The sequence below is a fragment of the Doryrhamphus excisus genome, linkage group LG18, assembly GCF_037039965.1.
Source record: "Doryrhamphus excisus strain RoL-2023G ecotype Guam linkage group LG18, RoL_Dexc_Guam_v1.1, whole genome shotgun sequence".
Taxonomy (NCBI): Eukaryota; Metazoa; Chordata; class Actinopteri; order Syngnathiformes; family Syngnathidae; genus Doryrhamphus; species Doryrhamphus excisus.
The window spans coordinates 13,472,069-13,485,655 of record NC_136374.1 but is presented as its reverse complement, the minus strand read 5'-3'; the positions used below and the strand labels follow the sequence as shown (position 1 = coordinate 13,485,655).

General features: G+C 40.6%; 1 protein-coding gene across 1 annotated transcript; it reads left to right on the top strand.

Moving 5' to 3' along the window:
* Window positions 1–209: 209 nt before the first annotated feature.
* LOC131105945 (uncharacterized) lies at window positions 210–13,069 on the top strand. Its single transcript, XM_058054504.2, has 8 exons — window positions 210–373; window positions 8,132–8,236; window positions 9,285–9,517; window positions 9,595–9,675; window positions 9,847–9,967; window positions 10,074–10,126; window positions 10,212–10,361; window positions 11,889–13,069. The coding sequence occupies exons 1-8, from the start codon at window positions 289–291 to the stop codon at window positions 12,078–12,080; spliced, it is 1,020 nt and encodes a 339-aa protein (XP_057910487.2). The 5' UTR covers window positions 210–288; the 3' UTR covers window positions 12,081–13,069.
* The last annotated feature ends 518 nt before the right edge of the window (window positions 13,070–13,587 follow it).

Here is a 13,587-nt window from a genome sequence, read left to right as displayed (position 1 = left end):
AATCCATTCACAACATCTGCCTTCCTTCACAGTGAGGGGCGTGGCCTCACAGGAAGGGTTAAAGTAACCAAGACGGGTGCAGGGCTGGGCCTCGACTAGGAAGGGAGGGAGTGAGGGAGGGAGGGAGGGAGGGAGGAAAGGGAGCGAGAATGGGAGGGCTGTATAAAAGTGACAGAACACAAGTAGTGCTTTATCCACTCTGAGCAAGAGGAAACCTTAAGCCACAGCTAAACCAGCTTTACCTCCACTTTCCCTCCATTTTGACCCATACCCGGCAGACACGTGCACATGGCAGCATCAGCCTCACAGCGAGAAGACCGACCCGCCAAAATGCTGGCGTTGGCTTTACTCTTCGCTGCCGCAGTCATGAATGGTAAGTAATAAAATTCTATTTAAAGACAGAAAGAAAGTTGGAGAAGTGGTTAAAACTGTAAAGAGAGTGCAGGGCTAGGGAGTTTGAATCCGAGTTTTAGCCCTACAATCTTTCATAGCTCTGGATTACAAACAAAAATATTTCAATACTGAAAACAAAGTTGAATGGTGAACAATTGTGTTGTTTTTCATTCAACATATGATATTCCAAGCTAAACAAAGGGATCGTCTTTTAGTGAAGTTCCAGTCATGTTATTTGCATGCATCTTTATTTTAAAAATATAATATATCTGTTTAACTACTATTTACTACAACTTGACTAAGGTTTATATTTAGCCAGATGTAATGTGAAGCCATGTATGCGTGAGTGAAGGAGGGCGTGTGTCTATACGGTCCTGACACATTCAAGTTGACTGATGGTTTTTTTTGAACTATCTGGAAAATTGGATACATCTCAAGTTCAAAATGTGGAACTTATATTATGACAGTTGTTCCTACTTGATGCAACAGCATACGGTCATTTATTTTCATTTGCAGCATCTCGGCATGACCTCATGCTTGTTTTCGTCACCAGTTTTTTTTTTGCACAATCAATACTTTCCTTCTGACATTTTTTTTTTCAAACCATCTTCTTTCCATCCAGTGTAGCAGAGTGAGACTTGATGTCTAGCAGCATCAAAACTATCACACAACCAAATAAGGCAGCAAACACCTTTAAGCCTCCCCCAAAATCTCCTCCCAAGGGAGTTACTTCAGCATTAAGTAGGAGTTCCAGCCAGGCTGATTTAATTAAACTCCAGTTTCAGTTCATTAATCATAAAATGAATGTGCAGAGAAAAAGTGTGACAAAGCCAAGTTTAAACCATGTCCTAAGTATCAAATTGGAGATGACAGTGAAGTATACATCTGTGTTGTGGCATAGATAATCAAAACAAAAAGAAACAAACAAAGCTACAAACACAAACTACCACCCAACATTCATAAAAACCGAGTATCAATAATCACAAATATAGAAAACCTCTAATTTTTGCTTTTTTATTTTAACAAAATGCAAATAACTCTTTGGTGATGGAAGCCAGGCTGCATATTATGTAATCAGTGGGTGATGGTTTTGCAAGTAGGAACTCAATGGGTGAGATTTATGGATGCTCAAGAGCATAACGGTTACGGGGACAAACGGAGAGAGGAGTTTTGGTAGCATAGCAGGGCAGGCCCGCAGGGGGAAAACTCCTGCAAGAGAACATTCAGCTGGCTTCTGGTGGAAAGCGCTGATAGGACTGTTGTGAAACAACACAGGCACAAAACATTGCGAACACATCATCATGCTTCGAAGTACCACCTTAAATATTTCACCGATGTTCAATTTCCACAACACAGTTCATGGTCTGTGTGCTGTTAAGTGGTTTTAGGGCGGCTCTACAGTCCGGCGGCAAACCCAGCCCAAGATTCCTGCTAAGGTTCAAGCATGTAATTATGGGAATCATTGTTTGTGGAGCCACCATAGGAGGAGCAGATGTATCGGACAGTCAGATGTCAATGACAACATAGCGCCATGGCGATACAAGCAAGTATATACTGTAACTGTACTGTATACTGTTCAGTTCGGTATAATGAACATTTACAATAGCATCTTTCGCAGCATAATTGCTGCAAGCCATAATTGGCCAAAACAGCTTTTTCGACACATTTTCATCATCATTGTTATTATTGTTATGATGTATTCACAGGATAGCAATTGTGCTGTGGGTTTGACTTTCGGCACAATTGAGTACACTGACAATGGCCAAACACTTTAGGTGTTCAGTGGACCCAAGCACAGAACGGTTGCCTTAGTGCGAGTACGCTTTTATATCATGAGGCTACAGTTTTTAGGTACAGCAATCCCAAGTTTAATCACGGTTAACTTCTTCCAGACCCGACCGTGATAAGTGAATTTCTGTGAAGTAGAATTCCTTATTTATAAATGGAATATTTTCATTGTCAGAGAGCATTGAAAGCCTGTTGACAAACTTCTTAATAGGGTTATTAGAGCCCTATAGACATAACATAACACCCCTATAGTCACCTTCACACTAATATTACCCCATACAGTAGACACAGACACATAAATAAGATAACATAGACTCACATGTTAGCATTGGAAGAGTTTTCTGGACAGTGTAATGTAATATTACTGACATCTAGTGACCAGTGTACAACACTGCATATTAAGTCATTGGAATAGTCTTCCAAATGCCATATATTCACTGTGTCATGAGGCTATAGTTTTTAGGTACAGCAATCTCAAGTTCGGTTAATGGGGTTCCGGACCCGACCTTGATAAGTGAACCCGGCCGTGATAAGTGAATTTCTGTGAAGTAGAATTCTTTATTTATAAATGGAATATTTTCATTGTTAGAGCGTTGAAAGCCTGTTGACAAACTTCTTAATAGGGTTTTTAACATTAGTAGAGCCCTCTAGACATAAGATAACACCCCTATAGTCACCTTTACACTAACACTACCTCATATAGTAGACACATTTGACACATAAATAAGATAACAGACTCACATGTTAGCATTGGAAGAGTTTTCTGCACAGTGTACTTCCAGCATTGTATTCATAGTTTATGTAATATTACTGACATCTAGTGACTAGTGTACAACACTGCACTGAATTTTTATTTAACATAACCATTTTAGGCTTGAAAAATTTTCATTTAAGCCAAGACTACATACAGTTTGCTTAAATATGCATATTTCTTGACAAATAATTGGCCTCAGTCAACCACAAAACAGGAATAATGTATAGATTTAGTGAAGCCATGAAATTCTAACCGCAACGTGGCAAGGGACGACTGCATTTCCATCCCGCCTACACGTTCTCAAAGCGGTGAGTTTGGGGGAAACGTGGCTTAATTAAACAAGCCTTCATTCAGCATTTGAAGCTGTAATTCAAGTTATAAACATAGAGAGCAGACTTGTATACAAGATGGTGACTTTTGCTGCATTAAACACTGACTGCATTTTCAAATGCAAGGATGAAATCTTTACACGTCAACTAAGTGCACTCACGTCGGTCGTCTTAATGGTCTTGTTGTAGCCATTTCTCAGTACCACCCGTGGATGAATGCACTATAGTAGTAATTACTCTTCTAAAAGATGTAGTACTCAAATTCTTTCTGGATACAATCAATACAAAGCCTCAGAATATTTGACTCAGTGTGCAAACCGAGCCCTCAAATGTCTACCTGCACAGAATCAAACCCAACAGGCCTTTTTACAGCTTTGCATGGAGTAGGCACAAGTGAGTGTTAGTGTGCAGTGGAGTGGGGAGCGGAGTGGAGGAGGGGTGGATGGGGTGCTCCGACAACTCGCCAATTGAAAGCAGATGTCACGTTTCCTGATTGTGGCCCTCAAAAGCAGGCACTGTACTTTCGATAAGAAGGCCTCGGGGGCATGTGGCGGCCCCAGCTGAGCAGCACCGGGTGAAGTACACGGTGCTTCCATAGACCTGATTAAAACCATGAAAGCTTGTCGTTTTCCTGCCAAGGGGAGAGAACGGGACGGCTATTAATCGCCCCGGACTGGAATGAATGGGGGGGGGGGGTTGGGCACAGTCAAGATAGTGGGGGTCAGCAGCCTGTTGTTTCAAAAAGTGTAGAGTTGCAGAGCGTGTTTAACCCAAAGGGTTAAGGCTCCGGTGTCACATTCCTCTGCATACTCTAAACTATACAACTCAGGTTCTTTAAGAGGAATGTGATATGCAATTACCGGTATGTTGTAGGATACAAGACACGTGTAAAACCCAAGAATGTCCAGTTGAGAAAAGTGTCCTGATGAATCTTTATGTGCAGGCATCTTAAGAGATGCACGTTAGCATGGCTAAATCAAGATCAAGCATGGCTTTCAAACATACAATATAACAGACAGACAGTGTTAGGAAACAATCTGATTGGTAATGGTAATGGTTTAACTTCATTTGAACATGCATCCGATTACAATTGAATGCATCACATAATCAGTTCACAGTTCCACATGTCCGAAAAGGAGTAGGAAGAAGCAAAGTTTATTAAATCCTACCCCTCCATCTGGTACTTTTACAATCAGTAACTGTTACATTTGTTCACTTCCTGCTTTCCTAATATAGTTTTTTTTTTGTCACGTACCGAAGTACGAGGTGATATGAACATACGATGACATAATGGGTACCATAGTAACTGTCAATATGGTGATATATATAGCACATCATGACTGGTTCAAGACTCTTGGTAATGATAATGGTTTTATTTCATTTGAACATGCATCATATAACAATTGAATGCATCACATAATCAGTTCACAGTTCCACATGTCCAAAAGGAGTAGGAAGAAGCAAAGCTTATTAAATCCTACCCCTCCATCTGGTACTTTTACAATCAGTAACTGTTACATTTGTTCACTTCCTGCTTTCCATAATACAGTTTAAGGTTTTTTGGGGTTTTTTTTGTTTGTTGTTTTTTTTTTAAATAATGTACCTTCTACCAAAGTACGAGGTGATATGACCATACAATGACATAACGGGTACCATAGTAACTGACAATATTGGGAACAAATAAGTCTTTATTTAAAGGGCCACAACAACTCTAGTATTGACAATACACTTTAAAATCGGCTTGCATTTACGTTTTGGATGGCATAGATAGATGGCAACAGAAACGGTACAAATGTAAGACAAATTGGTGTCTCTTTGTGTGATTAAGTGATAACATGTCCAAGGAAGTAGGCAGATCTTCGTCACCTCCCTAGGCCTCATCATTAAGTGGAAAAATAAGCAGTGTCTAAATAGTGATGAAATGCGAGTTTTCTAAGACCGTGGGAAATATGCAACTGCTCTTTATTCGTCCCAAGAGCGTAACATGTACTGAGAGGAGAATGTTATGGTCTGGAATCCTGACGCGCTTCCACCAGAACGTGGGAGGTGTGTAGTGGCTCACCTCAGCGGATGCCTGGGATTAGCTGTGCGTGACTGGGAGAGGGCGAGCAGTCAACGAGAGGTGTGGAGATGTAGGTTTGTCTTCCTCTACAGCCCACCACATTCCTCTAACTCAAATCCCAAGAGATGATGGGGTGCGGACAGGGGTCTGTAGGAGACCAGGGTTCAATTCCACCCTCGGCCATCTCTGTTTGGGGTTTGCATGTTCTCCCCGTGCATGCGTGGGTTTTCTCCTGGTATTCTGGTTTTATCCCACATTCCAAAAACGTGCTAGGTTAATTGGCGACTCCAAATTGTCCATAGGTATGAATGTGAGTGTGAATGGTTGTTTGTCTATATGTGCCCTGTGATTGGCTGGTGACCAGTCCAGGGTGTACCCCGCCTCTCGCCCGAAGACAGCTGGGATAGGCTCCAGCACCCCCCGCGACCCTCGTGAGGAAAAGCGGTAGAAAATGAATGAATGAATGAATGAATGTTTAATGCAAATGTTTAAAAAAAAAGCTGGTCTTCTTCAGGCTAATACGGTTCTAACAAAATGCCACAGCCAAAATTCAGGTTGTAGCTTTGTAGGTTGTAGCTTGCATTGTTTCCATTTTCTGACAAACAGCATCAAAATCTACCTGGAAAAAAAATTCATGCTTCATTCAGCAACATTCAAATACCTTGTTAGCTTGCCATGAATAGAGAAACCGCCAAAAGATCAGTCATGTATGTATTGCAAAGTCTCGAAACCACATTCCCACCTAACATATACATACAATATAATGTGCAGCTGCTAGGGACAGTTGCTGAAATGGAGCATGCCGCAAGACCTTAAAGATTACTGACTCAAACACCTGCTTACACTCAACACTATAGTGGCACCTGCCTGTCATTTTGATTTATCAAAAGAAAACAAGCACCGATACAACTGTGAGACATCATCTACATTCTATAAAAAGCAACCTATAGAGATGCTTATACAGTATATCGTTCACAGCCTTTGATCATACTTTGTGTGTCATTTAAGAAACATGTTGGAATTTAGGAGATGCCAAAAAAGTATTTTGGAAAAAAAAATATCCTACCAACCTCAAGTGATTTAAAGAATGCCAAGATCCAAAACTCACTTGAGTTCCGAATATTCCGATGGGAATTCATCAGGTCTCTATAAAAAAAAAAGTCTCACTCATTGCCGTCTAAACTAAACTCTTTTCATGTGCAAAATGGGATAACAGAGCAATACCAGAATGACCGATATGTAATTGTTCCAAATTAGATCATGAAAGCAACCTTAATCACATTGTGAAGCTTTTTAATCAGTAGTAAACAGACAAAATGGCAATGAATAGTCCATGATGCTTTCTTATGTCAGTCAAAAAAATACAAAAACTAATACCAATAAAAGTATGTGTGGATATACTGTATTTTCCTGGACTTTGTGATATAAATCACCACAAACCTAATTGCAATACACATCTGAAGCCAAGTTTGTGTCAACTCAAAACACAGCCAAGGTCTAAATTAAAGCTGCATGTGAGCAAAAAAAAAAAAGGAAAACAATATTCCAATTTGAGAGAGTACAGGAAGCAGCAAAACTAACACAGCAAGCGAGAGCGTAATGAGATCTGCAGAGTTGACGCATTATGGGAATGTTTGGAAAGTGAGGTAATGACGGTGGTGGTGGTGTTTTGGCAGCGTGACGGAAATCTGGGTAGCAGGAATGCTGTCTTTTTGTTTTGATTGCCGGACCCTCCTCCCGCAATTTGAACTGTCACGGCAACAAAAGGCCTCAACCTCATCATCAGATCAGTGTCAGTGCAGGGTGGGGTCGCACACACACAAAAAAGACAAAACCAGTGTGCATATTCACATAAAAAAAGAAATACATGGCAGCTAGAAATAACCCTATAAGACTCGATTTTATAAATAATGAGCGGAAGATGACATAATGATAAGAATTCTTCAAAAATTACTTAACTTTGGATGCCCCATTCAATGGAATTCAATTCAAACTATTTAATAAGCTCTATTATCTAATCATACTGTATGTCTCTGAAACAAAACACCATCCTCTGCATGCATTGGAACATAACAGTCATAACAGTCATAACAATATTAATAAAAGTTTAATTGAAAAAGACACAAAAGCAACAAGCCCAGCCAACAGACCATGTAGAGTCTGAATCAACAGGTTCTTGCAAATGTGTATATACACATTTTTAATCTAAGTACTGTTAGTTAGGTTTGGCTCAGGAAAAATAATCCTATGCTGGTGATAGAAGCGCGGTAAAACTAAACAGAACTTTGTGACTGACAAAATACGTCATTATAGCTTGTGTGAAACACCGTCTTCTGGCATGCAGCTTTATAATAATAAATTGTGTTTCGTAGTTTGGCAAAAGCCCATCGCATCGGCTCTTGTGTGCTTGCCATGAGTGGACAAATTTTCCTGGGAAGCTCCCAGCATCTTTCCCAGTGGGAGGTGAGATAGTTTGGCCGGGCCTTGTCTTGTAGTAGTAGGGAAAACGGTTTATTTGAAAAGGGGTCTACTATTGACTTTTTTGTTATTACAGTGGCGCTCATTGATTTAAGGTCTTACCGGGAGATCAGATACTCTTTGGGTTCTAAGTGCTCTACTGCATGCTGGATGCTATCCAGTCTGCTCAGCCATGGAATTTAAAGCATGTATTGTAAGGACACCACTCAAAATTTAGCCAGTTAGAATATACATAAACATTAAAATCATTTGAGTGTTGAGTGTAACCAAAATTCAAACCTAGCAAGTATTGCATATTTATCTGTTTGTTTGTTTTTTATTTTACAGCAGGAGTCAGAGCACAAGATGAGAACATTGTTACAGATGCATTGCCAACCATGCATGCAGAAGGCTACATACGTGGAGACATGATTCCGGTTGTGACTCCTTCTGGTAAGCTACATTATTAAGTCTGAGAAAATGTTGCTGCCTTAAGAAAAACAGCAGTTTTTGTGGAATTTTGCCCATCATTCACAATCCATATGAAAGACATGAACACAAGTCTTTCTCTTTTTGAGTTCTAAATATCTAAAAATAGCTTACAAAAAGAGGCAGCTAAAAATGCACATAATGGAACGCAACTATTTTGCCAATAAAGACTTCTGAAAAAACCCTTCAAAAACCACCAACACTCCAATTACATACAGTAATGACTTGCATATTTATCAAGCTATACAGCAGCATTGTTATACGATATGCCTTTATTAACCCACAAGGGGAAATTATTGACATTGTTATGCCAAAAAACTACATTATCGATGTAGTGACACCTTGCCGCACGACACTGGCGACTAGCGACACACACTCACCACCACACACTTAATGCATATTGGCGTTTTCAACACTGCTGCTGCGTTTTGTTTTTGAGTTTGGAAAAGTAAACGTTAGGTAGGACTGGGCAATATGGACCAAAAACTCATATCCTGATATATTTAGGTTGAATATCGATGCACGATATACAGGTATATCCTGATATTTTTTCCACAAAGTGACTTTAGATGAAAGTCAAATATGCATATCAAATTGTTTTATTGAAATAAATACTTAACATGCGGGTGTTTTCTATTTTTATTTTAAAGCTTCATGCAATAGGCACATAAAAATAATCGTATCTAAAAATAGCCACTAAAATAAAGTGCCATTCTCTATTTTATATTGAGAAAAAGTCAAATGTAATCTTTTTTTTAAACAAACCTTTAATGATGTTCCATCCTCATATTGGAGTTGGTGTCCTCATAGTACATACCCGATGAGTCAGAGTTCGTGGAAGTTTTGGCTATGCATATTTTTAACGCCTAACCACACATGATGATGACAAACCAACTAAACTAAAACCCAAGAGGGACACTTTTTGGCATGTTTAAAAAAGCAGAAGTCATGCCTGCTGGTAAAAAGGCCTACAGCTTATCTGCTGCATAACTCATTTCCATTAAAATTTCAGAGAGCGGCAATGAAAAAGTCACCGTTTTGTTTAACTTGAACACACCTGCTGAGCAAATTACACCAGCTACAGAACAGATGAGTGACGAAGAGGAAACGACAAGACCCGAAGGTGAAGCAGCTGACGATGGCCAGGTCACCATAGACGTGTATCCCGATCAACCCGAAATTGAGGAGCAACAGACCGCCGCACCTGCACCTGGGAGAGGAGACGGTCCGGACAACATTCCCAGGGTGAGATTTTTTTTTTATCATATTGCCGTAACATTGACCGTTTGGTTGGATGCTAAAATATGACTTATGTCCATCAGGGTGATGTCGTGTGCGTTGGCAAAGAGGCTGTCCATGATAAAAACGCAGTCAATCTGAAACTCGCCCACTTTTCCAACTGTGTAAGTAAAAGCATCACTTTCTATTTGCTCAGCACATAATTTGCACAATACATAAATTAATAGTGTAAAATCGCTATAGTAAGTTTAGCGACCACTCCCTTACATGACACTGAATGATAAACAAACATCGCCTAAGCAACCATTCAACTAAAATATTTCATCACCTTGCAGGAAAACACCAAAGTAAGGATCCAGAGCGTCCTCGAGGAGTTGTGTGGTGAAGACTGCAAGCTAGAGATCTACCAGGAAGACAACACAGACCAGATCCTTGTATCTGGACAGTATGTTGAAGGTCAGAGATGGACTCTGTTGGAGCTATAAGGATGATGCCAACTCTGTAGTGTACTTTGAATGGTGTTGATGTACTGTGTCTAATCTGTGCCTCTCCTGATTTGTAGATGATATTAAAGGAATGGTCAACAAGTTTAACAACGACAACATTAAAGATAAGGTAAAAAAAACAAAACATGCTCAAGTAATATGTGCAGGACAATAATCGTCATATGTGTACTTTTTGTTTGTGTGTTGCTGCCCAGACCGGTGTGAAGGAAGCAGTTCCTCACTGGAGGAAGAACTCGAAACTGGTGCTGATTTCCCTGCTGCTGACTGGCTTGCTGCTGGCTGCTCTTCTTGTGGCTGGTTATTACTTTAAGACCCACCACAAGAATTCCAAAGGAGTCCGGCTGGTGAGTGCATGACAGGATGCGTTCATTCATTTTGGGGGGGTTGCGGGGGTGCTGGAGCCTAACCCAACTGTCTTTGTGCGAGAGAAGGGGTACACCATGGACTGGTCGCCAGCCAATCACAGGGCACATATAGACAAACAACCATTCACACTCACATTCATACCTATGGACAATTTGGAGTCGCCAATTAACCAAGCATGTTTTTTTTGGAATGTGGGAGGAAACCGGAGTATCCAGAGAAAACCCACGCATGCACGGGGAGAACATGCAAACTCCACACAGAGATGGGTGCAATTGAACCCTGGTTTTCTAACACCGGCTCACTGTGACTTGTACAAGCTGTTAGCTGAACATGCTGAGTGGGACCAATCACAGCGGAGTGGGGGTGCCGTAGGCAGGACATGGGTGGAATAAATTTAAAAACCCTGTTTTGTAAGTCCAAAGAATTACAGTTCGAATAGGTGCAGATTCTGGAAGATCTAGAAAGCTATAGTGTCTAGCTGCTCTATTGGAGTCCACAACCCAATACAAAGGCTCGGAATTGAGCATAGTAGGTCCTGTTTAAGGCACTGGACTTGTTGACATGCCTCGGTCATTACTACCTCATTGGCTTGACATTTTTTTTCGTGTGTCTATGAATGTAGGAGGAAACGTTTGACAAAGGATGGGCACAATCTGGCAAATTAATGAGTTTCAGAATTTGATCAGTGAGTTGACCAATGGAAGTCTCTTTTTAACCCAAAGTCTGCTGGGATAAGCTCGAACTTTCGCATAACCTTGACGAAGATTAGAAAAAGGATGGATGAAGGTCGAAATAAGCCATGCTGCAGAAAGATGCTGCGTTGGAAACCAATGGTTGTTGTGACTATAATGTACTCCATGTGAATTAGATCTTGGACCACCAATATTCAGTTCCTTTATTGCAACCACTTTTCTATGAGTACATATGGATTATGACTTGAATATATGATTCTTCCATTGTCAGTTCATCACCGTCTCCCACTTGAGGGAGTAGAGCGGCTTGACTTGCTTAACGCAGCCTTTTGTAACTCAACCATTGCCAGAAGTCTACACGTGGTTTGAGTTCCTTTTTCTCACTAGCTCATGACATCATCCTTTGTAAGAGTTACCACATGGAGGCACACCCATGCTACAATTTTCATTGAACCGTCTTTGTTCCAAGGCACTGCACCACTCTTTTGGACATATTGTGTATAAATCCATGGAGGTCGTCTCATTGATCTAGCCACTCCTTAAATGTGAACGCTATCACAAAGAGTTACTAGTATGGGAGTTGTGTGAACTCGCAACAACATCTGAGTTCACACAGCTGTAAATCATGAACTTATGGGAATTAAGAGCCAATTACTTTGTTTACTTTGGGGCTACACCCACATGTGCACATCGGTTCTCACTTCGCACCGTCTTGCTTGATTGCTTGTGTTATTTGAACAGGAAAATTAAACTCCTTCGGGTTGCATGTGTTAGCTTGATGCTAACAAACTGCTGCCTTTGTGCTTTTCTCAGGCCGAGTCCTACCAAGTGGATGAGGAGAACCAGGCCAACACCCTGGTATCTGTTGCCCCCTTGCCCCAGGAGCCCCTTGACAAGGTCACCGCCAACGGAGAATCTCCACCAGAAAATGGAACCAACGCTTCCCCGACCACTAATGGACACTCTTCTGCCACCCAGACCTCAGTGGCCGACACAGAGATGTGAATCTTGACACCCCCTCTGCCCCCCTCCCCAAACCTTAAACCATCAACCACTGGTTATTACTACCCACAATTCCCAACAGCTGCCTTGAAAGGTCTCCACACTTTGGAGAGACACATTGAGAAAAATCAACTGTCTTCCTTGCCTGAAACAACCCCCCACACATCTCCATTTCTCCTAATTCCACCACCCAGGATGAATCCGTCAGTGACCTTCATAATAACTATAATGACAATGCCTGTAATGTGAAAAATTTGGGTTGTCTTCCAAGAGGAGCCTGCGTACAATGTATTTGGGACTAAAACTGCTCAGCAAGGTGCTGACTGGGATTTGTCACCAGCACCCCCTACCTTTAGTCTTGAAGGAATAGAAATTGGAATTCAGTAATTTGCTGTTGATTCTTAACATGATTTTTGGGTGTTATATCCGTGTAAAAAAAAACTCATTGTGTGTTTTTGTTTATTGTTGTCTTTTGTTTTTTTCCACCCCCAATGTGCCCAAAAACTACAAACTGTTAAGTGTACAATTTCCATTGTAGCTGGGAATATATGGGATGCAATGATCCAACTGAAGCTTGAACTAAATCTGATCAATTTAGCAGGGGTATCAGCCCAAACATCCATTATAGAAACCATAGCTTTGTTCCAATGCTATCATCCGGAAGTATTTGAGATTTAATGAAGAATGTGTTAAGATTAAGCTGTCATACATTAAGCTGTTCTTTGCAAAAGATACGCATCACTTTATGTTGCAAACTTCAGCCAAATCTTAGTCAGAAAAATGTTTGATCTTTTTGTGTTTGCATGTTGACTTTTCATATGACATGAGTGTACAGTTTTGTTTTGTTTTGTTTTTTTAACCGACACTGATTGCCCTTTTTCCACTGGCAGTGCATCAACATTTTTTTATTGGTAATAAAAGTAGAAAAGCACAAAAAAGACACAGTTGGAGGTCAACAAAGTCAGTGTTTTACTTACCACGGCTCCTTCATGTCCACCATCAGGTAGTAAGGTCTGCCAAACACAGCACTCACTGTAGCACTCTAAGAATGATGAGAAACGTCTTGTAAAATAGTATATTGACACGTCTTCCTGTGCAAATATTAAATGCTTGGTTAGCTTCGACGTTTACTCAACAACGATTACTGTACAAATGATACCATTCATTCGCGGATTTTCTATACCGCTTACCCTCGTGGTGATTAATTCAGGAAGTAGGAACGGATACGTAAATATGTCACCGTGTTTTAGTCGGACCCTTTAAAGCGACGCACTGTGCTCAATTTATGTATTCCGACTCATTTGACTACTATACTGTTCAATTAGTTGACGGAATAACGAGCATATTTCTTGGTGAAATCACCAAAGGCAAGTAAAAGGATTGTTTTGGTGTATTAACAAGCCAAGACATTATCATAGGAAGAAAATAACCACTTTTTTTTATTAATAAAAACTATCACAGCTATCATCAGCCTGTTAGCAATGTGTCCATATCATCACTGTACCTATCG